Source organism: Protopterus annectens, chromosome 1.part1, assembly GCF_019279795.1.
Source record: "Protopterus annectens isolate FY-2018-M chromosome 1.part1, PAN1.0, whole genome shotgun sequence".
In the NCBI taxonomy this organism is placed as follows: domain Eukaryota; kingdom Metazoa; phylum Chordata; order Ceratodontiformes; family Protopteridae; genus Protopterus; species Protopterus annectens.
Genome location: NC_056726.1, coordinates 1,826,011,598 through 1,826,038,008, shown reverse-complemented (window position 1 = coordinate 1,826,038,008; position 26,411 = coordinate 1,826,011,598). Strand labels below are relative to the sequence as shown.

Here is a 26,411-nt window from a genome sequence, read left to right as displayed (position 1 = left end):
TAACCAATAACCATAGGTCAGAATCAAACCCTGATCTTGTTTCTATTAGATCAAGACCTTAATTGTTATGGCACCCCCACAAAAAATGTCTACTAGTATTAAAAATATGTCACACCAGATAGGGCTCAAATGCACAATCTTCAATTTAGGAGGCCAATCCCTTATCCATTAGGTCACTGGGGCATCTTCCAGGGATTGTCAGAGGAGTTAGTGCCATACTCCTGCCTTCTTCAACACTCATGCATGACTATCGCAAATCTTCTTTCACACAATCCATCCACCTCTTTGCTGGACATCCTCACTTCCTCTTACCTCCTTCCTGTCTGCCCATAATCTTCTACACCAGATTGTCTTCTGCTTTTCTGCACATGTGTCCAAACCACCATAATCTGTTCTCTTTGATCTTTTCTGCAATTGGAGCTACTTTGGCTTCTGCTCTTATGTCTTCATTTCTTTGTCTGTCCCACAGTGTGCATTCTACCACCCTTCTCAGACACTTCATTTCCATCATGTCTAGCTTCTTCAACTGTTCTGCCTTTGCTGCCAATGTTTCTGTACCATACAGTAGTACTGGTCACACCACTGTCTTGTACACCTTACTTTTCAGTTTCTTTGGCATTCTTCTGTCATAGACTACACCTGACACTATATGCGAGTTGGCTGCAGCACCTCTGATACTAGTTTTGATCTCTTCACCCAGGCTTCCCTTTTCCTCAAACACCCCTCCCAGATACTTGAATTTGTTTAGTTGTTCCACTATCTTCCCATCTATCCCTATTCTCAGCTTCTTCTGATTTCCCCAATTTGCTGCCATTACCACCATCTTATCTGTGCTTAGTTTCATCCCATGTGCCTTCAGTTTGGCATTCCATTCTCCTATCCTTTGCTGAAGTTCTAGCTCAGTCAGCCTGTAATGCCACATCGTCTGCATACAGCAAATTTGTTGATCTGTCCTCGATGACCTGTTTGCTAATGTAGTCTATCAACAGTATGAGCAATAGTGGGCTCAGAGCTGAACCCTAGTGTACTCCCACTCCCACTGGGAAACCCTCTGTGAGACCGAACACTATTCGTACTTGAGTCATTGGGTCCTTGTACATAGCCTGCACTAATTCTACCAATGTTTCTGGGACTTCAAACTACTGCAGTATTGCCCACATCAGTTTTCTTGGAACCTTCTCATATGCTTTCTCCAAGTCTAGGAATGCCCAGTTGGATGCTTTCCTCATCTCTAGCTTCTTCTCAAGTATCTGCCTCACTGTAAACATTGGTTCAATTGTGTCTGTATATACATATATATATATGTATATATATATATATATATATATATATATATATATATATATATATATATATCAACTAAAGTAACTCTCTCTACTTCCTTTCTTATCCCCTCCCTTCTCTACGGAACTCCTCTTCTCACTAACCTACAATCCTCTCTTAAATCTCAACTTTCCTCCTGCTACAACAAAATTGCCAAATTTGCTACCAGCCATATGTCATCCTCCCACCACTGTTCTTCTCTCCAAAAACTAAAATGGCTAGAACTACCAAACCAACTCATCTATACACAACTTACTCTTGCACATAAGCTCATTTTAACCCCACCCTCTGTCCTTCCCTCTCTTCTACCTTTAAGATGCACCTTCCCAATAGAGTACTAAGGTCCAATAATCAAAATCTAATAGAAGTGTACAAACCATCTCGTCCACCAGGCAAAAATCTTCTATCTTATGGCTTAGCACGTCTCTGGAACTCCCTACCACCTTCCATTCGTACCACTTCTAATCATTACTCTTTCAAAAAATCCCTTCACTCACACCTAATATCCCAATGGGAATGCTCCTGCTCTCTCCCTACATAACATATGATATCATACTTCTGTTCCCCTCATTCCAAGGATAACAAACTCCTTTTTCACTTCATTCCTTCACCTTGGATTCCTTCTCTCTCTCTCTCTTTTCTCCTTTAATCTATTACTCATCAAAACCTTCTCCTTCTATCATCTCTCCATATGCTTATATTCCAGTACTTGTATGTTAGTAGTAAAAAATGCATCAAACTGTCACTGCTTATGTGCAATTTGTAAACAATGAAGCAGACTGTAACTATGAACTGTATATTCCAAAAAAGTAATGCCTCTCTGCTGTATATGCAATGTTCCACTGCCAGTTAGTTTTAACTTCATCCTCATCACTAGTGTGTATTATTTGTAATGTTTGCTGTTTGAATTGTAAATGTCTTGCTCAAAACTATAACTCTTGTAAAAATATATTCTTTAAAGTATTGTAACCTAGATTGTTATTGGAGCTTTTCTCCCCAGGACTCCATTGAAAATGGGTTCATTGGCCCAATGGACCATCCTGGTAAACCAACTACAAATAAATAAATAAATAAATAAATGTTTACATATATCATCTATGTAATACACACACACACATACACACACACACACACACACACACACACACATACACACACACACACACACACACACACACACATATATATATATATATATATATGGGATCCGTCAATATGTTCGAAGTTTCACTACTTCGAACCCCACTTCACCGAGTCCACTTGTTTGAAGTAGTGAAACTTCGAACACTGACTTCAGCAGTCACACTACAGTGCAGAATGGGAATATTCCCTTTTCCCCACTGCAGTGCAATCTTCGAGTTGGTATATTTAAGTACGGGGTGTGGGTAGCATAGCCCCCCCCACATGGGGGGGTGAAGGGGGGGGGTTACCCCCCTGCAAAAACATGTTTTAGTGTTTTTTGGGGGGTATCCCAGGGAACTAGACTTCAGCGAAAGTGCACTTTCGTTTAAGTGGACTTTCACTGAAGTGTAGGGTCTACTGCTCTATTTCGAAGAAGTGTATTTTCGATGTAGAGCAGTAGACCCATATATATATATATATATATATATGTATATATATATTTATATGTGTATGTATATTGGTGGACTGCTTTTGGTCTAAATTATCTTTGTTCAAAATCTGCTTAATTGTCTGCAATGTTTTCAAGTTTTGCATGTGCAAAGGTTGTTTCACAGCAGATGCATGGTAGTATATTAATGTTATTTTTTTTTTGATGTTTTGAGGTTGACATATGGATTACTCAATGTGTGTGTATACCCATGTATAGATAGATAGATAGATAGATAGATAGATAGATAGATAGATAGATAGATAGATAGATAGATAGATAGATGCACACATACTATATATCCAGCAAAAAGAGGACTGTGAAACACAGGTAAATTGCTTACTTTGTAGTTTCAAAATAACAGAAATAGTACCTTAGTGAATTTCTCATAACCTTGTTCCCTATTCAGTCCACATGTCTCATCCAGGATGCAGACTGTCCTTTAACCATTAACTATAAGTAAAGATCAAGTCTGCAGGCCTGCCCCAGACCCATCTTATAGCTCCACAAAATCATGTGTGTCTTCAATTATAATCCACAGGTTATCCCCAACTGGGCTTTCACTTTACACTAAAACTTGTTTCAAATTATTCCCTATGTGAAAAACTAACTTCCTGCTTTACTGCTTTAAGGCAACTTCCATATATGCCACCGTAACTGTCAATGAATACTTTGTATCTAGCTAACTGTTGTGAGAATATTTCTGCACTCCATAATGCAGTACTCATTTTGAGTACACATATAAATGCACAAACTTATGTTGTCTATAACCAACATTTTACAGTGTATACACATATTTTATGTACCTGTATATCACAGAAAACCAAGCAGAACTGAGGAACTGGTACTAAAAACTCCAATGATAGTAAAAATGACCAGGTAGCCCAAAACTCACAATGAACCTTAATTGCCAAAGTTAAAAACTACACTTAATTGCTTTTATCATCTATTGACATCCTCAGAACCATTGGATAACTTGTACTATGCAAACAGTGAATAAAAGCACTCCCCCTACAGTTTTGTCCAGTAGTAAAATGAAAATTAAAAATCAACCTCCATACCTCTTGAATAATTATGCAAATACACCCACACATAATGTCCAATTAATTACTAGAACTACAAAGACCAGTCGTGTGCTGGAAAAAGAAAAGCTGACCAATAAAAAAAAACAATAAGAAAGTCATACTCGGGAATTTTTTTTTTAACACTCTTGTTGCACTGTTTTTCAATTAACTAACAATCAAAATGGAATCAGTGGGTTCTGGTGGCACAGTGGCATTTAATTTCAACTGCCACATCATTTCACAGTGTAACAGGTGGTTTTTACTGTTACCCAATAAAACATCACACCCCAGCTGTTCCAACACACAGAAATTAAATTTGACAAAGTTACAGCATGTTAGTGCATGTCTAGCTAGTGCTCTCTTATTATCTTTTTCCTGAAGGCTGTAAATATAATGGTATATTCATTTGTTTAGTGCATTGTTTGTTTTGCCAACATAAAAAGTGGTACATGACCCATACCATGCCATATAAACCACCCAAACTGATGTACAGTTAAATCGGCCATATGTAGCACTTTTGTTAATTAAATTAAATAAAAAAAACCTCCATGCTGGCATCAATGTACTGACACTGGTGATAACAACGACATTTGATACTTCATGGAAACCCTTTAATAGTGGACTTTTTTGATTTTCTAAAATCCTTTTGATATTAAAGCAATTCTTAAAAGTAAAAGTAGGGGGGTGACTAAAATCAATTTTAGGTGGTCATTACAATGTAATATTGACCAGTTTTTGTTAAGTATCTCCCTAATTTTTTAGAATCACTAGTAAAATGCAGCACCATGTTGTTGAAGTTTGTAACTGGGCGATTAGAAGTCCCTGCATCTTCATTCACTCTATTAAACTGCAGACTCTGTTGAATAATTGCACTATACTTGCTGGACCTCCCTTGGATAACTATTTCCCAGGCTTCATCAATAATATAGGGTGGGAAACCTCTTTCCAAGAACATGGATTTTAATACCTTAAATTCGTACAGACAGCTTTGGTCATTAGATGAAAGTGAGGAAATGTGAATAAACTGACTTGTCACCACTTCCTACTTCTGATGGAGGGGGTGGTTATTCTGAAAATGCAAAAATGAATTACAGAATGTTGGTTTTCAGGAAACAGTAGTTTCAACTACACCAAAGTTGTCTTTCTGCACATATGTATCAAGAAAATTCATACCTTCACGATCAATGTGGAAAGTAAATTCAAAAAACATAGATATCCTCTCAAGGTCTCTCACAAAATCAGCAAGCAATTCTCCACCCCCCTGTCCAGATGAAAAAAAATATCATCCGAATAGCGGCAATAACAACAGCAGTATTGAAAAAGATTCAAGTGAAAAACAGATTAGGTCACTTATCTCAGTAGTACTGCTTTGGCAAAAATGGGGGCACATGCAGCCCCCATTGCTACTACATGGAGCTGTTTGTAATATTCACCCTCAAATGTTATAAAGTTGTTATCATGTATAAGCTCCATGAAGTCTGCAATGAGAGAGATGTCACTAGTTGAGAGTCCCTCGTGCAGAAATGATGCCTTTGAACTACTGCATACCCTCTTCATGGGAATAACTGTAAATAAATTCTTATCATCACATGTAACAAAGATATGAGGTTCTTCAACAACAGTTCCCCTGAGTTTATCTAAAAAGTCCAATGAGTCTCTAATAATATGATTGCAGTTGTTAAATAGACCCTTGAGTTTTCTGTCTATGAATTTAGCTAACAGCTCCATAATTGATCCACTAGCACAGACTAAAGGATGTAAAGGGTAATTTCCAACATTGGAATGTATTTTAGGTATTCCAAATATCTTTGGAATGTGCAGATGTTTCACTTTAAAAAACTCATAGAGGCAGGGTGATATAATATCAAAAAGAAACAGTTCATCCAACTGTATGTTAATGGCATGATAAGCTATGTTTCTCTCATTAATAGAAGTGATTCTATATGTAAATTGGTCACTTAGTAAAGAATGCATCCTCCAAGTGTAATCAATTTTGTCCATAATAACCAAATCTCACCCATTATCAGATTTCATACATAATATAGGCCCATAATTGGTAATTTTATTCAAGATATCATGGTCCTGTTCGATAAGGTTATGAAATTTGTTCTTCCCCTTCTTAGTCAATAAATCCCTGATCTCTCTATCATATAATTTCTCAAACTTGTTAATGATGGGATGTAAGGGGGGTGTTGCAGTGCTTTTAGGTATGAAATTACTTAAAGCCATCTCTCATATGCCCTCTGAACAGCACTTGGACATTAAGTTTCCTTGTAAAGATTTTTAAATCCAATAGGGTTTGTTCAATACTGGTCCGATTAGATAGAATAAAGGTGAACCCCTTTAAAAACAATTTGTGATGTTCAGGGCCCACAATAATTTCTGAGAAAATATAAATGTTAAAATTAGAAAAAGAAGTTATGGATACAGTACCGTGATCACACTCTAACACATGGGAATTGTCTACACCAACAGCACCAATTGTGTTGGACCTAATTTCTTGTTCTTGTTCCATTTGTTCCATTTCTTACTGTTGGGAAATTGTAGTGAACAGTTGGATTTCCTCTATTGCTTCTTGGCCAGACATTCCAACCTCCTCAGGACTGATTGGCCTAAAGGGGCCTTGTCGCCCTCAGATTGAACATTAAACCCATTGTCATTTTTGTAATGGTCGAGATTGGAATAATATCTTCCTTGTCCACTGCCAGGAGGTTTAGGGTAAACAGATTGGTTGTTATAATTCTGATCACCCTGAGCAATATTTTTATCCTTCTTGTATTTAATAAAAAACAATTTGGATTCAATTTGCTTAAACACTTTGTTGAAATGGACTTTGTGTTTCAGAAAATCAAGATCTGTGGCTATAGATTTCACAAGCTTGTCAATTTCTTGTTTAAGTACAATCATCCAACAGTTGTTTTCCTGTAAAACCAACCTGGTTAGAGTAATTCATGGTGAAAGGGTAAATTTTCCTCCACACTTTGAGGAAATTTCCAAATCCTCAGACTTTTGGGATGTGTTTATGTTTGATACTTTCATCAAGAAAATAATTGTCCAATTGCAAGAATTTATACTTGAGCAAATTCTTGTCTAACACCTTAATTTGCTCATTCAGTGTTAAAAATGCTCCATCAGCAGACTGAATATATTCTCTGTTGAATGGATAGTTTAAATTGTAAAGCCATCTATTAACATTATTGGATTCACTAAATCCCAAAAGAGAACATGATGTATCATGTTCAACATTATGATGACTACCTTCTTCTAGCCACTGAAAGATCAGGGGAGTCCCAGAGTTGTATATCAGGCTGGAAAACATTGCTGTTATTTCCACCTTTAACTTGCTGCAGATGTTGCTACAACTGCTGGACTAAAAGAGTTAAATTCCCCACAAGGCTAGATAAATTCACATTGTTGAAGGAAGAACCACTGAGGGGTATCCAAAGCAAACAGATCCTGTGAGGCTGCTGCAAGCACAGCCAAGAATGCTTTAAAACCAATAAACCACAGAAAACCATGCGGAACACAGGAACTGGTATGAAAAAAACTCCAATAATAGTAAAAATGCCCAGGTAGCCCAAAATTCACAACAAACCTTTATTGCCAAAGTTAGAAAGTATGGTTAAGCACTTTCATTATCTACTTACATCCTCAGAACCATTGAATAACTTGTAGTATGCAAACAGTGACTAAAACCTTTAGGCACACACACACCCTTCAATTTTGTCCAATAGTAAAATGAAGAACATAGATAACCTCCAATCAGGTACCTTACAAAGGCATCCAATGAAAATTAAAAATCAAACTCTGTAGCTCTTGAATAACTATGCAAATACACCCACACATGCTGTCCAATGAATTACTAGAATTATAAAGACCAATCCTGTGTTGGAAAAAGAAAAGTTGACCAATAAAAACAAACAATAAGAAAGTCATACACTGAAAAAAAGTTTTTTACACTCTTGTTGTTCTGTTTCTCAATTCACTAACAAGCAAAATTGAATAATTGAGTCCTGGTGGCATAGTGGTATTAAATTTCACCTGACACATCACTTCAGGGTGTAGCAGGTCTTTTTTTTCAGTCACCCTATAAAATATCACACCCACCTGTTCCAACACACAGAAATTAAATTTGACAAAGCTACACCATGTTAGCGCATATCTAGCTACTGCACTCTTATTGTCTATTTTCTCAATGCTGTAAATGTGCTGATATATTCTTTTGTTTAGTGCATTGCTGGTTTTGCCAAAAAAAGTGGTACATGACCCACATCATGCCATATAAACCACTAAGACCGATGTACTGTTAAATCAGCAATACATAGCACTGTTGTTAATTGAATAAAAAACCCTCCATGCTGGTATCAATGTACCAACAGTGGTGACAACAATCACATTTGATAGTATGTGAAAACCCTGCAGTCGTGGACTTTTGGATTTTCGAAAATCCTTTTGATGTTAAGGCATTTCTTAAAAGTAAAAGTAGGGGGGATGACTAAAAATCAAACTGGTCAATATTACATTGTGATGACCACCTAAAATTGATTGGCAGCCATTATATGAAAGTGTCCAGGCACTCTCATATAATGGCTGAAAATTTGGTCTAAGCCCTATTTAACTTTTGACTTAAATAGCATATATTTTGCTCCTCATCACCCAACCTCTTGGACAGTATCACACACAGGATGACATAGAATACATCTGCATCTACTATAAAGAGTTTGGAAAAAACAGGAGATAGTAATACAAGTTGAGAGTGCAGGATTTTTTTCAGATACTGGAAAACATTTTGTAAATGTGGGGCACATGATTTTCATGAACTTATAACCCCTGATTAGGTAGATGAGAGGTCATGTGATGTTGGCAAAATGTGGCCAGGCTTATAAAGGTCATCACTTGCATCTTAGTTTGGGACAATGGTTGGTCTCTCTTACTGCCTCAACTTTCACCTTCTTTGATTTGATAGTCCCTCTTTTTCCTTCATATCATTGACCTAAGGCTGTAGGGAACTTCTGACTATGGTTTATTGGTTAGGCTTTTTAACGGCCTGTAGAATGACTAGTTAGTATATTCATATGGACCCTGGATACATTACCAATGTCCTCCTAAGTTTCCTTTTAGGGCTGTTCACAGTAAGCCCTCCTTGCTAAGGGAGTTTATGACAGTTTAGACTTTTGGTAGGTGTGAGATAATCTGAGTGGATGATTACATTGATCAAATATGCAGCTGCATAGAGGTTGGAAGGCTTTCAGTATGTTGTCCATTAGCTCTTGCAACATGGATGAGGCCCTGTGAAGGCTAACTGTATGACTTCTATATTGAAAATGGCTATCAGTGGTTCAGAAAGCAATTTTCTTCTTAGTTTCTTACATAAGTATCATCTTCCAGTAGCCTTCAATAAACACATAGTGGTAAGGGACCTAACCTTCATTAGCTTTTTTGAAAAGTTCAACTCTTGGCATAAGAAAACTATCAAACTTTGATATGGTATTAAGATTTCTAAAGTCACTGCAAAATGTAATTGTTCTGTCTGGTTTTAGAACCAAAACTATGACTATTCTATTTGCTGATATATTTTCCAGCTGTCCTAAATATAACACCTTTCTCACTTCTTTTCAAACTGTTTTCATGTGGGGTTCAGGATCCTGTTAGTTTCTGTGTGCTGGTTAATTAAATTAGTTCTTCTTGAGAGTTCTGAAAATATTTATTTGCTTCAAAGTAGAACCTCCTGTACCTTCTGCTTTTGGGATTTTCACAGGCTACTACCTTCAGTTTAGTTAGGGACAGTAGTATTAAGTCTTTGTCAGATGTCTTAGTCCTCTGTTGCCACACTTACCACAGCTATCTGTACCTCTCTCACATGCTAGATCAGTTCAGATCTTCTCTCCCCAGTTGTCTAACTTTATAATTCATGCCACCATCTTTGTATATGACCTCAAAGGGTCCCTGCCACTAGCCTAAGATTTTCTCAGCTGACAAGGCTAAAACCTAAAGCCCTCTATTTCTGGTATTCTAAATTGATGCCTGGCCACTAAATGGGCCCTAGGTTCACCCTTGTAACTCACCACACACCATTACAATAACTTTACTAACAAAAAGGTAGAAATGTTTAACTGCCTTTGAGCTGTTTTCTTTACATCCCTTCCACTTGTAATATAGCATAATCTGGTATTAATCATCATAATGTAAATGGTCTATCATATGTCTTCACACCATCCTTTCAACTTGAAACCAGTGGTGTGTATGGGAATGTAAATGTAATAGCATGGTGGTTTGCACTCAGAACATGTATATTTTTGTATCTGGTAGTGTGTATCTTTGGATTTGGAAGTGTTGTTGGAGTTATTAATGCTAATGTTAACTACAGTAGATACTTCTTTTGGGAAATAGTGGTATTGTTGTGAATGATGTTCAGCTGTGAAATTGAGAAGTACTGGTTTACCAGAGGAAAGTCCTGTTAAGTATTTTGACATTTGACCAGAAAGCATAGTGTATTTTTTTGTATAAATATCCAGTGCTATAATTACTGTAAATGTATTATAAAGGCCACAAACTTATTTTCTTTTGACAAAGTCAGTCCTGGAGTTACATTTTCATAAAATAAACTATCGTTTTACTAAAGGCTAAGAGTGCCAGTGGTATTATTTTCCCCTGATAAATAGATAAACAGACAGACACCTGGAGATATCACTCATTTGTGAGCTTGAATAGCAACTCTAGCTTTAAAACAGAGTGCGCAGGACATGAATGCTATTAGATTAGCTGGTTTATACTTGTTGACTATTTGAATTTCCTCCTCACTGCTGATTAACTACATCTTATAGCTTTTCCATAAGTCATATCTGACTACTGAGTCGTGGGTAGTCTAACAGTATTTAATGAGCTATCAAATGGTCAGAAAATCTGATGTCAGAAAAGAAGAATGCAAACTTATCCCTAACAATTGATGCATTTAATTTCTCTATAAAGTTTCTTGAATTTCTCTAAATATTAAGTCATTACCATATTCTTAACCAATGTTTTTATATTATGTCTAATTAGGTATAATTATTTATACTGTAGATGATTTTGTATTATTTTTGAAGATTGTAACATTAGTGTTCTTAAAATATTTTGATCATATTTTGGAGCTTTTCTCCCCGGGCCTCCACTGAAAATGGACTTTGCCCGGTCGGACTTTCCTGGTAATCCAATGTCAATAAATGAATAATAAATAAATAAAAGAACCGCCAGCACATAGTAGACATAGCTCTTGTTTTTGTGTAACTAATGTACTAGTAATCATACTTATAATGTCCTACATTATTATGTTCTTCATGTATTTAATGTTTTTTAGCACTAACTGATAATATCTCATTAAATTTAAGGTTAGTGAGCTTACTGGGAACTCTTGAAAGTCTAAACGACTGCATAGCAGAAGCTGAGAAGAACTACTGTACACTCAAGCGTGAGTTTCTCATTCTGTACCAGTCTGTCTACACATGGGTGTCTGCAACAAATGCTTTGGGGTCTGTGCAATCTGATAGAAAACAGTTGGATCCAATGGATGTAGGTAATTATCTAAATGGTTGTCTTGTGTTCATTCAAAATGGTAAAGCAATAGAAAACCAAGGAAGAGAAAAACACTTATCAGTCTGTCTAAATATGCTCAAAACTTAATGCTTGGAAATGTTCTAATCATTATTCTTCTAGTAGATTCATTTCTAATCATGCACCATAACTTTCAAGTTAGTTCCATTCCTGGCATCATTGTTCTCCTTAGAATGCCTTATTGATGTCTTTTTATTGAATTTTAAGACATAATAATAGAAATGCCATCCACTAACAGTGCAGAAAACATTATCTTGCTAAGACATTGATTAATGCATGGATTTTATGTATCAGTGGGATATAAGGATGACTGCTAAAAGGACACAACAGTGCATATGATATGAGCTTACACAATTATCACTTCTCAGCTTCTCATCTTCCAAAATCATAACAAGGGACCATTAAAAATCATAGCAGGGGATCCAAAATCATAACAATTAAAATTTGCTTATGAGAACATTTGCACTTCCATGGGGGTGGAGGGCATAATGCATAAATTTGTCCTCTTGGGAAGAACATTCTCTAAAATTAGGACCCATGTATTTCTAGCATACAGTGTCAGAGTAGGAAGGTAGGAAGACTGCATCTGCATTTCACAGCTTGGTTGCTATGCCGCCTGTTAGTGACTCTGCATTAATTTTTACTGTATGTACCAAAAGGGAGTCAGGACTATAATTGTGCATTCCATCTGTGCAGATGTGCACCTCTGTCTACTTTTTCCTGTGTATTCCTTCTGTGTAAAACTGTTTAAGTACATTCTGCAATGCCACGGCCTAATATCAGTATGCAGCCCTTCTCTACCTCCCTTTCACTGTGTGTTGTTCTTTGTTCCTAAGATACAGCTCTGTCAAGTGTCTGTTAAGAACACAGCCTAGATAACATGCACAAACATGTGACTGTGAATGCATATGTGCACACACGTGCACACACACACACACACACACACACACACACACACACACACACACACACACACACACACACACACACACACACACACACACACACACACACACACACACACACACACACACACACACACACACACACACACACACACACACATACACGTTCTATCAGAATATTAGTTTCATAGGATGATACTAGACTATTGGCCTGGGGGCCCTTATAAGCCTAGTCAAGAATTTCACCCATATTCCTACAAAGTCAGCATCTGTTTTCTCTGTCCAGCAGGGACACAGGTGGGATCCCAGGGGTGTATTTTCCATTTCCCATCCAGTCGTGCAGGTTCCTCTTAAAGAGGGCTAGTGAGGAACTCTGCTTGACATGGAGAGGAAGTCTATTCCACAGATGTGGGAGTCATTGGGACACAAATCTATTCTGCCAGCAGGTTCTATTAATGTCACAGACCAGGTTGAGACCTTGCATGCAGGTTGTGCGAGTAGAGTTTGACTTATGGATATGCAGCAACTTCATCAAGACTTAGTCTGAGATGCCCTTCTATACCAGACACAGGTCACCTCTGAGCAGTCTATATGAGATTGAGTAGAGGGATAGGACTTTTAGCCTATCTGTATATGATAGGTGTTTGAGACCCTGAATTTACCTGGTCAGGAACCTCTGTGGTCTCTCCAACTGCTGCATGTGCTTGATAAGGTACATGCTGAAGGATGCATTGTACTTGATAATGGATCTGATAAGGGTGGAGTACAGGGATGTTATGACCTCCATGTTCCTGGATAAAATACCCTTACTTATGAGGTGAGCCATGTAGAAAGCCTTCAGTACAATGGAGGCAACATGGTGGTCAAAAGTCAGGTAGCTATCAACTTGGTTGCCCAAGTCCCTCATGACTGATTGTGTTCTTAGTGCATTGTTATTAATGCGATAATTAATAGGGACACCATTTTCCCCAAATGGAATAATGATGCATTTCTTGACAATCAGTTTGAGGCCTTGCTTCTGGCACCAGTCATTAGTTTGGTTAAGGCCCTCTTGGAGGATGTTCACATCACTAGGGGAATTTATGACAGTGCCCAGCTTGCAGTCATCTGCAAACTTGGTCAGTCACTAATGACTGGTTTTGGCGTACACCTCAGAAAAGTATATCCCAAACAGTAGAGGCCCCAACACCAATCCTTGGGGTACGCTGCTTGTTACAGGTCTACTACTAAAGGTGGCTTCCCCTATTTTGACTGAGTGGGTTCTATCAGTGAGGCAGTTAGCTACCGATCTGGTAACATATAGGTTGATGCCTAGCTGGGAGAGTTTATCTATTATGCCCGAGTGGGGAATATTGTTGAAGGTTTTGGCTAGGTCAAGGTAGGCAGTTTGCATTGTCTTGCCCTCATCCTTGGCTTTGGTGACTGTTTCGAAGAATGCGATCAAGTTTAACAGGCATGATCTCCCTTTGACAAAATATAACTGTGTGGGATCAAGCATCTGGAGGTTTCCAATGTCCTTGTTTAGGTCCATGATAATGCATTCCATGGCCTTGCAGATCAGGCTAGTTAGGCTGACAGGCCTATAACTGCCTGGGTCGGTGGACGCTCCACCTTTGTGCAGAGGGATGACAGTGACTGTCCTCCATTCTGCTGGGATGAAGCTGGTGCACAGGCTTTGATTGAATAGGGTGCCTAGTGGTGCTGAGAGCTCTTGTCTAAGTTCATGTAGGACACAGCCAGGGATGTTGTTGGGTCCCATGAGGCTGTATTTTTTGCCTTTGACAGGGCATTAATAACCTGCTTTCTGGTGATGAGGGGGAGAGGGCAGGTGCTGGGCATGTCCTGGTTTACTGATGAGGGGGGACACAGGTTGAAGTTTTCACTGAACTTGTCTGCCAGCAGGTTGGCAGACCTATGGCATTTGTGTATGTTATATTCTTGACCACCAGTTTAGCACAGATTGGGAGTTACCTTTGAGATTGCGGATGTATGTGAAGAAGGCCTTGTGAATGCCTTTAGTGGATGTGGCCAATTTGGACTCAAAGTTAGCCTTACAGGATTTCACCAGTGACCTTATTCGCTTGTTCAGACAAAGGAGAGATTGCTTAAAACTTGGCACCTGCTCCATCTTGGTCTTGGACAGCAATTTGCTCCTTTTATTATAGAGTCTGTTTATTGCTGCTATCCACCAGACAGGTTTACTCTTCCTTGAGGAAGATGATTTGGTCTTGTCAGGTATTGCTGAGTCCATGCAGCTATATAGGTCTTCATATAGTTTTTTGGTGTAGGCTTGGACATTAGTGCCTGATTCAACTGAAGGGATGGTGGCTGTGAAGCTGCTTATACCTGCTCTCAGGAGGTTGTAGTCAGCATTAGAAAAGTTTTTTTGTTCAACCCTGGCAAGGGGGGGGGGGGGGTCAGTGGAGATGGTAACTTCAAAGGTGATTGCTTTATGGTCGGATCTTACCAAGGAGGATGAAACTGTAGGGGTGCTACAGAGGCTACTGATGTTGGTTAGTACCAAGTCCAGGATATTTTCAGCTCTTGTGGGGGTGTCGACCAGCTGATCCAATGCATTTACAATGATGAAGTCGAGGAATCTCTGGGCATTCATGTTTGAGCTAGAATATGTTTTCCACTCTATGGTTGGGTAGTTAAAGTCACCCATGATCAGGTGGAGGGTTGAATCTTGATGGATTCAAGTAAGTCCAGATAGGTGGAGTGGGCCTCCTGAGTCATATTTGGGGATCTGTAGCTAGCTATGATTTGAATAGATGTTTTGTCAATAGTTAACTGTACCTGGAGTGTCTCCTGTGCATCATATTGTTTGAGCAGCCTGGAGCTGTGTATGTCTTTGATAAATATTGAAACCCCACCTTCTTTGGCTTTGTAGTCCTCTGTTTGGGGTCAGAAAGTTTGGAAGGACAAGTAACCTGGTAAGGCTGGGATGCTCTCCACAGTTTTGAACCAGGTTTCAGTGACTGCACAAATGTCAGCACCTTCCAGGGTGAAGAATGCTTGCAACCAGTGCAGTTTCATGTCAAAATTCCTAGAGTTTATCAGCATGACCTTTAAATTTCGTTTAGAAGAATTTTTCACGTTGGTAATTTTGTCCTCATGACTTTGCCTAAAAAAGGCACTATGGGGGAGGCAAGAGCCTTTGCCAGAAACCTGAAGCCCAGGGGAGACAGATGAAGGCCATCTCTTACAAAGCATCATGGTCTGTCAGTCATGTCCTCCCAAGCCGTCAGGTACTGGATCTCCTTGTAATGACACCAGAAACTAAGCAAATTGTTAAAGTCAATCATTTTCTGTTTGTATTGATTTATGCCTCATATTTTTGTTTTGTTCCTCATAAAATCTGTGGTTTTCTGGATTTTTAGGGCAAATTAGTGAAGGATTGAATTCACTAAATAATGACAGGCATTTGAATTTCAGACTTCATATTCTTCAGAAAATACATGTGACACAACCTTTTATTCTAGCTATTTTCTAAGTTTGTAAAATCAGTATTTGAAATTTGTCCCTACTTTTGGGGCTATATTCACCTATTATTGGCTTTGTTCAGGTTTTTTTGCACTAAGAGGTTGAAAGCTATGGTGAGAAGTCAGAACTGAATTCTGTAGTCTCCCATTATTGACTTTGTTCAGGTTTTTTGTGCTAAGAGGTTGAGAGCTATGGTGAAAACTCAATTATGTATTCCGCCATTATTGGCATTGTCCAGGTTTTTTGTGCTAAGAGGTTGAGAGCTATGGTGAGAAGTGAAAACTGAATTCACTAAATTATAGCCATTTATGTTTCAGTCTTCCTATTGTTCAGAAAACTGCTGATTTGGCATAGTGGTATGCTGCTCTGACTATAGTGCACAAGTTCCTGGCTGGGTTCAATACTTGGCAGTAAAACACATGGTGGTAACACAACATTTTAATCTAGCAACTTTCCAAAATTATACAAGCAATGTTTAAAATGTGTCCTTGGTTTTGGGGCTTTTGCCCCCCCCCCCCATAAATTTTGGCTTTTTCCAGATTTTTTGTGATGCAAAGTTAAGAGATACAGTTGAGTGGATTTTACAAGGAGCTGAGAGCTTCAGGGTAAGAGAAGTTTAGTGTTGCTTATGCTGAGTTTGCTTGCATTGTTAATAGCATAACAGATAAAATAACTTGCTTTTGATGCAGAAGGCTGTGGGTTCTACTCCCACAGTATGTAGATACATTGCTGATACTGTACTGTGTTGTACTTTTAAAGGGAGTGGGTGTAACAAGTCAAGGGTGTAGCTACAAATACAACAGAAGTGAGAAAATGTCATGTACAAGGGCATTTGTGCCTCAGTGGAAAGAGCAAAAAATATCGTAACCCAAATTCAGGAACAGAAAATCATAATTGTTATATTCTGTGCTGCATTATAAGAAAATATTTTTAAACGAGCACAGTAAATTTGCCAGCATTCAAGATAAAAGACATATTTTTCCACTGCAGACAGTGGAGAAGCAAGAGTGGCCTGTTAACAGCACCTGGATTACAATGATAGCTCTGAAGTAGTTTACTTAATTTGATCTTCAACTTGTGGGAATACGGATCCGTATTGGATCCAAGCCAGCAAAGATTACTAGCATCAGCTCCGAGCTCCAGACTCCTCCCCTTACCCATAATACACCTCCCTTGCCTTCAATCCCCAGATCTAGTTTGCCACGATTTGTGAAACATTGTGTCTCTAGAGCTCCAGCTAGCAGGGTGTTTTTTGACTGTAAGTTTTCAATAATTTTTTCTTCAATTAGCTGTTTTAGATTAGTGTAGGTACCCATTCTCCCCTAACATCACTTTGGCATCGTGTGTAGGCTTGTAATAGTTGTTAGTTTGTGTAGTTTGTCTGTGGTGCCCCCCTCTTCTAGTCAGTCTAGTGTGGTGAGTGGGTTTGTGTTAAATTCTTAGGAAGAAAGTTTTTGTTTGTTTCCTCTCTTTCTTCTTAGATATGGCTGAAAATCTTATTTTTAAGCAATGCACAGAGTGTGGCCATATGCTCTCCCCAGCGGATGGCCACACTCTGTGTGTATTGTGTTTAGGTATGGCCCACCTCAATGTTGACTGTTCCATTTGTGTGGGGTTCAACCCCCAAGCTTTGAAGGACAGAAAGGCCAAGTTGACCTTCAAGGGGCTTCTTCCTGCCACTGATCCTCCCTCCTCGTCCTTGGCCTCAGTCACTGTGGCTGCTGTGACTGCTTCTCCTGCTTCTCTGCCTCTGGCCTCCCCTCCCTCCCAGGCTGGGACTCAAACTCCCACTTCTAAGCCTGTGGTAGTGGAGCAGAGGAGGGGTAGAGAGTGGGAGAGAGAGTCGAGGGTGAAAGAGAAGAGGAAGAGGTCTCCGGACCTCTTGTCACCAAGCAAGTCTGCTCAGATCCGTGACTCCCCTCGGCTCTGATCTTGAAGGTTCTTCCCGGAGCTGGAGGAGTCACGCCTGGTCTCCAGGGCCTCAGCTCCCCGACCAGCCAGGTCGGAGTCTGTGGCCTCGTCTCGGTCGACTCGTTCTCTCTGAGACATGGATCTGGATAAGATAATGAGGCAGTTTATCTGTACACAGATCCAGATGGGTGTCTTGCCAGCCCCCCCCTCCTGAGTGAGGGGGCAGCTTGCTTCCCTTTTTTCAGCCTAATACTCCTTCCCTGATCTGACCTTCATCTTCAAAGTTCTCGGATCCAAGATTGGCCTTGGTCAGGGCATCGGGACCAACAGTCCTTGCATCCTCAATAACGGCAGCTGCCTGGAGCATCTTGGATCCAACCAGTTTGGATCCGAGCTGCTCTCAGAGCCTGAGCCTGGGGGTTGGATCTGAGGCAGTGGAACATTTACCATCGGCTCCAACGTTGTCGGTCCAGGTTTCCTCTCTCAAAGCTCCGGCCACTTCGGGTCCGACTCCGATTCTCGCATCAGACCCGGCGAGACCGGCCTCCTTACTGGCTTCACAGGAGGTCCGCTCTCCTTCAGCATTTGATGTGGAAGAACGGGTCCTCTCTGTCGGATCGAGGCCCCTGACCAGCCCCTTGAGCTTCACCCAGACCCCCTCGACTCTGTCTATTGTCCCCGCCATATTACCAGAGGGACAGCCCATGCCAGAAGGGCCCCAGACAGTTCCCCCAGAGGAACAGATGGCTTGCAAGCACTCCCCAGACAGCCCCATGGGAGATGTGCCTCGCAAGCATACATGTAAGAGGAGGCACTTGGACTCCCTGAGTCCCTAACTGAGGACACAGACTTAGATGAGGGGGAGGGCTCCCCATGGTCACCTCCAGATGATGTCTCCTTTGGAGATCCTGCACCAGTGGGGAGGTTGATCTGCCCCCAAGCCCTCCTCTGATGAGTCTGTGTTTCTGGAGGCCTTCGGCATGGGCCCATCTACATCTTGAGTGTCCCCCCACCATGGATCCTTTAGTGGATTTGATTACCTCGTGGGTGTGTAAGGAACCTGATACCATGGAGCTGATCCCCAAGTGCCCCAATAAGGTTTTGAGTTCCCTTATAGACAGGCCTTCCTGGAACAAGGGCTCCCCAGTGGACACCATGGTGGTAGCAGCAGCCACAAAGAGGGAACTATCTCAGGAAAGTTCCTCGGTCCACCCTTCTGACTGAGAGTCTTGGATGATGGACCGGCTAAGGAAGTGGGTGTATGCTTCAGCTACCTTTTCAATAAGGGTGTTGAACTACTTGGCCCATGTCACGAGACTCCAATGTGACCTAGTGAAGGAGCTGGAGGAGTCTCCACCCAAGTCCATGTCGCAGGAAGACAAGGCTTTGTTCTCCATGAAAATGGCCACTTTGAGAGCAGTATCAAATACGTCCATGTGATTCCTCTCCCATACAATGGATGGAGTGGCTAGGGTGGCTGGGTCTGGCGTTTCCATGAGACATAATGCCCGGCTTAGGTTGTGCCAATTTACCGAACCCTTTAAGGCGTCCTTTGCCAATGCCCCTTATGACGGCTCGACTCTGTTCGGTAAGAACCTCAAGAAGATGCTAGTCCAGAGTGAGAAGGATGGGAAGACACTGCCTGCCACTGGGATCTGCTTCTCTAACCCTCAAAGGTTCTTTTCCCAGAACCAGAGAGGGCAAAAGAAGATGTGGTTCCTGAAGTCTCAGTATTCCCGGAACACTCAGGGCTCTTCTTCCATCAGAGGAAGAGGGGGACAGAATGTATGCCGGCCCAGAGGCTGAAGGGGTCCATGAAACTTCAGATCTCGAGAACCTTTCTCAGACAGACCCGGGCAGCAACCCTAAGGGACAATTGTCCTTGCACCCAGTGGCATGGGAGTCCATAACAACGGACCGCTGGGTACTGCAAATCATATCCAGAGGATATTCTATTCCCTTCGTGGGTTCTCCAACCCCTCCCAAACACCTCCCAGATCTTCCATCTACAGAAAGGGAGGCAGCAACAGAGGAAATTTCCAAGCTGCTAGGAAAACGAGCCATCAAAACTGTCCCCCCAGATCAGTCCAGATCGGGCTTCTACCCCATGCTCATTTTGGTGCCAAAGAAAACAGGGGAATTAAGGCCCATTCTGGACCTCTCTACCCTGTACCTGTCAATGACCAAAGAAAAGTTCTGGATGGTCACACTGCAGTCCATCATGCCGTACCTGCAAGAGAGCAACTGGATTTGCTTGTTAGATCTCCAGGATGCTTACTATCACATAAAGATGCACAGAAGCTCCAAGAGGTTCCTCTGCTTCCAGCTAGGGGCCAATCATTACCAATTTCAAGCCCTACCCTTTGGTCTCACCACAGCCTCCAGGGTGTTTACCAAAGTGATAGCAGTGGTAGCGGTTCACCTGAGGCTTCAAGGGATTCAGGTCTATCCGTACCTGGATGATTGGCTCTTTACTGCTCCCACCAGGCGTCTACTTTCCCAAACCAGGGACTACTTTCTGACACTTGCCCTGAGTTTGGGTATCACAATCAACACATCCAAATCTCCACTAGAGCCTGTACAGGTGATAGATTACATTGGTGCCAGGATAGACACACTCAAGGGCAAAGTGTTCCTGATCTCGGAGAGAGTTCAAAACCTCAGGATGCATGTCTCCCTAATTTACCATTCTCATCTCCCAGCAGCGGAATCTGTATTGAGGGCCCTAGGCTTGATGGCGGCAACCTTAACTCTCCTTCCATGTGCCCGACTGCACATGCGGATTCTTCGGTGGACTTTGACGGTTCAGTTGCCCCTGTTGGATTTACCACTAAGCTATCCTTTCCACCTAAGTCAAGTGTGTCGGTCATCCCTCATATGGTGGATGAGCTCTCCGGACATTTTGGAGGGACGACCCTTCATTCCAGCCCTGGCCCAAGCCACAGTGACCACAGATGCCTCCCAACTCAGGTGGGGGGGCATTGTTCAGGCAGGACAGTCCAAGGCCTGTGGTCCCCCATGGAGACCAGTTTGCATATCAATGTCCTAGAGATGAAGGCAGTCCTTCTAGTGTTGCAGGCTCTTCATGCCTTTCTTCCTCTGGGGATGATTGCTATTCAATCAGGCAACATGTCGGTAGTCTGGTACATCAACAAACAAGGAGGGACCAGATCTTATCCCCTTTGTCGTGAGGCCATGAGAGTGTGGGAATGGGTGATCTCTACCAGTCGCTTTTTTATCACAATGCACATTCTGGGACGGCCCAACATTCTGGCGGGCAGGCTAAGTCGGACCATTCTGATGCCTAATGAGTGGTCTCTGAATCCGTCAGTAGTGGAACAGATCTTCAGCGAGTGGGGTCAACCTTGCTGTGATCTCTTTGATCTCCTTCCAACACGAAGTGCAGCAGGTTTTTTTCACTCTGAACCTCCCACAGCAGGAGTCCCCAGAGATGCTCTAGTTCATGCTTGGCATCCTGGTCTTCTGTATGCTTACCCTCCAGTCCCTCTCATCCCGAGGTGTCTGCAGAAAGTTTGTCGACTAGGGAGCAAGGTAATCCTCATTGCCCCATTCTGGCCTCGCCAGGTATGGTTTCCCTTCCTTTGGTCTTACCTTCTGGCTCCACCTCAGATTCTAGATCTCTTTCAGGATCTGATTTCACACCCATCGGGGATGCCTCACCAGAATCTGGACAGCCTGAAGCTCACAGCTTGGCTGCCCCAGTTCCCGTGATTGCTAGGACTCTCTGACTTTCCTCCTCAGTTAATTCTATTTTGGTAGCTGCTCATAAGTCTTCGGCCAGAAAGGTTTATCTCAGCAAGTGGAAACATTTTTCTTTTTGGGCCTCTCAGAGGAGTTTAGATCCTTTCATGTCTTCTATTTCCGCTATTCTTGATTTCCTAGCTAATATTTTCCAGCAGGGAGCTAGTTCTTCTACTGTCAAAGTTCAATTGGCTGCCATTTCTCTTTTTCATGTGGACAAGAATTCTGCATCCTTGGCATCTTCTAGACTGTGTAAAGCCTTCATCAAAGGCACCTTTTTGCTACGCCCCCTGGTCAAAGATCCTGTCCCCCCCGTGGGACCTTAGCATGGTTCTTCAAGCTCTGGCCACCCTGCCTTTCGAGCCTGCTGCTACTGTTGATCTAAAATTTTCTATCATGGAAAACAGCTTTTCTGGTCACTATTACCTCTTCTAGGAGGGTTTCGGAATTGCAGGCCTTGTCCATAAAACTCCCGTACATGATTTTTCATAAAGATAGAGTTTCCCATTGAACCAATCCGTCCTTTCTTCCTAAGGTGGCATCACCAGTCAATATCAATGAGACTATAAATTTGCCTGTGTTCTTTCCCAATTTTACCAACAAAATAGAATACAAACTACACATGTTGGATGTTCACAGACAGTTATGATTTTATTTACACAGGACAAAAAATTTTCGTAAATCTGATCAATTGTTTGTTTCATTCTATAGACCCTTTTTGGGCAAACCTATTTCCAAGGTCACGATAGCTAGATGGATTTCTTCATGCATCCTGCAGGTCTACAAGGACAAAGGCATGTCTCCTCCAGGTCAGGTTAAAGCTCATTCCACCAGGTCCATGGCTACATCTGCAGCTTTCTGGCCTAGGGTGTCTTTAGATGACATTTGCTCGGCAGCTACTTGGTCCTTATCTCATACGTTTAACTCCCATTATAAATTGGATTTGACATCTAGAAGGAGAGCATCCTTTGGCTTTGTGGTGCTCAAGAATATCCTTCCATGAGGACCACCCAGGAGTTTAGTAGCAGGGGGACTCTGTCCCACAGGTTGAAGATCAAATGAAGTAAACTACTTCAGATAAAGTGGATGTTAAACCAAATGACTCTGAAGAAGCCAGTGGTTTGTAGCCTGGTGAAAGTGCTTAGTCATTTGGTACTTCTGTGTTTGTTGGCGTATTAAAAGTGGAAGACCATCATTTTTTTCTCTGGTGACTGTTTTTTATTATTTTTATGTTTACAAGCTTGCTTTTTCTGTTTGGAGTATCTTACTTTCATACTTCAGATAAAGAAGTTATGTACTCACTATAACATTCCAACTGAGTAGTTGCACTTCATTTGTCTTCAACCATCCCCCCCTCCTTCCCCCAGACATTTGGCGCATGTACAGCCTACGGGCTGTAAGTATTGGTCACAAGTATGTTGTCAAGTTGGGTTACAAGTGTAAGTTCAGCAAACTCGCTCTGGGGATGGAAGGCAAGAGGGGTGTATTATGGGTAAGGGGAGGAGTCTGGAGCTCGGAGCTGATGCTAGTAATCTTTGCCGGCTCAGATCCGATACAGATCCATATTCCCACAGGTTGAAGACAAATGAAGTACAACTACTCAGATGGAACGTTATGGTGAGTACATAACTTCTTTTTTTGATGCTTCAGGATGAATGTCAGAGTGGGTCTGTCAGTACTTGGACTAAAAACTGGAAGTCTTAAAACATGCAGTTCACCTAGTTTATTTTGTTGTGCATTTACAGCTATTGAATTGGTCTGATAACACAAATGAGAGTAAGTCAAGCAAAAAACTGAAATTGAAAATAAGTTCGAGAAGCTATGCAAGATGCCCATGGCTTACACTACTGTCATTCTATATATATATATATATATATATATATATATATATATATATATATATAAATGTAAGTAGACTTTTATGATGGAAATGTTCTGAATTGGGCAGTTTTGTCATTATTGGTTCATGCATTTTGTTTCATTGCCTACTGGAAAAATGTTCAAACAATAAATTTTAAAATGGGCTCTAAGTCTAATAAGTGTGCTGTATTATACAAGGAATATAATTTAATAAAGTCAGGAAGGTGTATCAGAGAACACATGTATGTTTCTTGTTTTGTGTGCAAGGGGCCTATGATTTGAAAACAGCCCAAAGGTAATCTTTATCCACCAGTGGCCACTGTGGCTAGATGCATTTTCTTTGGATGTGGTGTGGGTTTTAAATGCTGTTTCAATGAATGAGAGAGGTTTTAATGCGAAATCTGTTTTCATTGTGAGACAGTATTGCTTTGTTTAGCAGATTTCTATTAGTGTTTGTGCATTCTGCTATAAAATGTAAAAATAAAATCCAAATAATCATGGTAAATGGGGTGAAATAGCCAGGTAATGGGACATTGGAATGGCTGTGGGGGGACTCCGGTGCCACATTTTGGTTGCCTGTTCTTCTGTTTGCATTTGAAAGTTGGTATCCCACAATTCCATTGGAGTTGGCGGGGTTACATATTTGTGTATGCAAATTTTGTGTTAATCAGCATACAGATTTGTATCTATTTTTCATGGGCCTTGTCCAGATTTTTGATGTTTCCAGGTTGAGAGATATGATAAAGGTGCTCTTTAATCCTATCTTTAAAACACCTATCTGTTTTGCCAACATAAAAAAAACACACACACACACACACACACACACACACACACACACACACACACACACACACACACACACACACACACACACACACACACACACACACACACACACACACACACTTTCACAATGAACCATATCACATGTAGGAGGAGAGGCCTGAAAGAAATAATATTGAAGAACACATGACTAAAAGTAACAGAAGGAAGAAACTAGACTGAAAGGTGAAGTATACAGTAAAGAATAAACATGGAACAGGAGAGTATTACTGAGAGTAGTACAAACAGCAGGAACAATAACAATGTGAAAGTACCAGAATAAAATCAGACAACAGGGCAATTCTAAGAATGTAAACAATAGAACAGCATAAGAATGTGAATTGCAGCACAGACAGGCCTCTATTACAGTCTGCACAATGAAGTAATCAGTACTTGTAAATAAGCAATTTCCTAGACACAGAACTGTGGATATAAAACAATGTCAGCTTACAAACTGATACAAGCCATATAAAGCAGCAGCTGCGTACAAGTATAACGCAGCCATATAAGAGAAGGTCAACATCACATCACAGCTGGAATGCAGGTATAAAAACAGTAGTCACCTTTGTAAAAAAATGGGAGGGGGTTGGAGCGTCACTCAATGTCAGTCCTGCCACCAGTAAAAGGAATTATATATGTCAATACTAATAAATGGTTCATAGATTCATACTAAGCTAATGGCCAACAGGGCCTTTATAAGTGTAGCCATTCAACTCAACCCCATGTATCATGGGCATTTATTAGGAAGGACATGTTAGTTAAGAAGTTTCTAACGGTTATGTGGGGGGACATGTTAGTTTGGGCATAGTTACTGCCTGCTTCTATTAGAGACATGGGGTCAAAACCTGGGTGAATTTCTAATTTCTCATTTCACATGTATGCAAAGTCTGTTCCAGAGCATGAAGATCATGTGAGACACATATCTGTCTTGCCAACTTGTCCTATTTATGTTGTATGCAAGGATGAAAGACATAAAGAATTCCATGACACATAAAATCTTCAACCTGAACTTTTGGTTGTAGAATTTTTAGACCAATAGTCTTATTATGATGTGTCTATGTTGTAAATAGCTGTTCTACATTTCTACATTGTAAATAAGTTTGATTACACATTAACAGATATTTTAACTGAGATATTCTAACTGCACGTACGTTTATTTGTTTGTTTGTTCAAAGTCCTAGGAACCTTGGTAAAATTAGTGCTGGCAATGTACAGGGACCCAAAGCAAAAATAAATTCAGTGTTCAGACTCACAGAAGGGTTCCTATTAGGAATGGGTGTGTTATAGGGCTCAGTTCAGAGCCCACTGATGTTCATACTGGAGACAGAGTGCATTAACAAACAGGTCAGAGGGAACAGATCAAAACAACTACTGGAAGCAGAGTTTAAACAGGAACTTCAACAAATAATATGGAACTGGAATGCAAAATAGAAGGCACATGGGGTGAAACTGCGTACAAACTAGACAGAGGTCATGGCAGTAAATAGGTAACAAGAAGCTTAAATTTCAAATAGAAGGGAAAACTATTGAGCACATTAACAGCTTCAAGTATGTGGGAGGTGTGGTGAAAGTCTGAATGAGGAGTTCAAAGCTAGAATCAGAGGGGCTGCAGTCAGTTACCACAGAGTGTCAGGGTTAATGCCAAGAAGTTGAAAAGCAAAGTATAAAAAACAGTGGTGTGACCAGTGTTTCTGTACGGCACAGAAACATGGCACTAAAAGCAGAGCAGTGGAAGTGCCTGAGGCAGTTATTAGGCAATATGCTGTAGGACAAAGAAATGTGAACATCACAACAGAAGCCAAAGTAGCCTGAATTATAGAGAAGGTCAAGGAGAACAGATTACGGTGGTTCTAAGTGTATAGCAGGACACTTATTTTGAAAGTGCATGATGGTACATGGATTATTTAGAATCATTATTTCATATTTTTTTTCTTGAATTGCATCCACTGTATTGCTTTCAAGGGGATATTAATCATCTGGGAGAGTTGGGCTAGAGCAGACATAGCTATCTTATTGTATGCTGAACATTTGCCTGTTTGCTCTTCATTACTGTTGTAAAGTGCCTTGAGATTAAAGTAA

At 40.8% G+C, this 26,411-nt stretch overlaps 1 protein-coding gene across 1 annotated transcript in view; it reads left to right on the top strand.

Moving 5' to 3' along the window:
* CSF3R (colony stimulating factor 3 receptor) overlaps window positions 1–26,411 on the top strand; it is a 556,874-nt gene that overhangs the window by 150,541 nt on the left and 379,922 nt on the right. Inside the window, exon 5 of the mRNA XM_044089705.1 lies at window positions 11,364–11,548. Coding sequence (XP_043945640.1) covers window positions 11,364–11,548 — 185 coding nt within the window. The remainder of the gene's footprint in view (window positions 1–11,363; window positions 11,549–26,411) is intronic.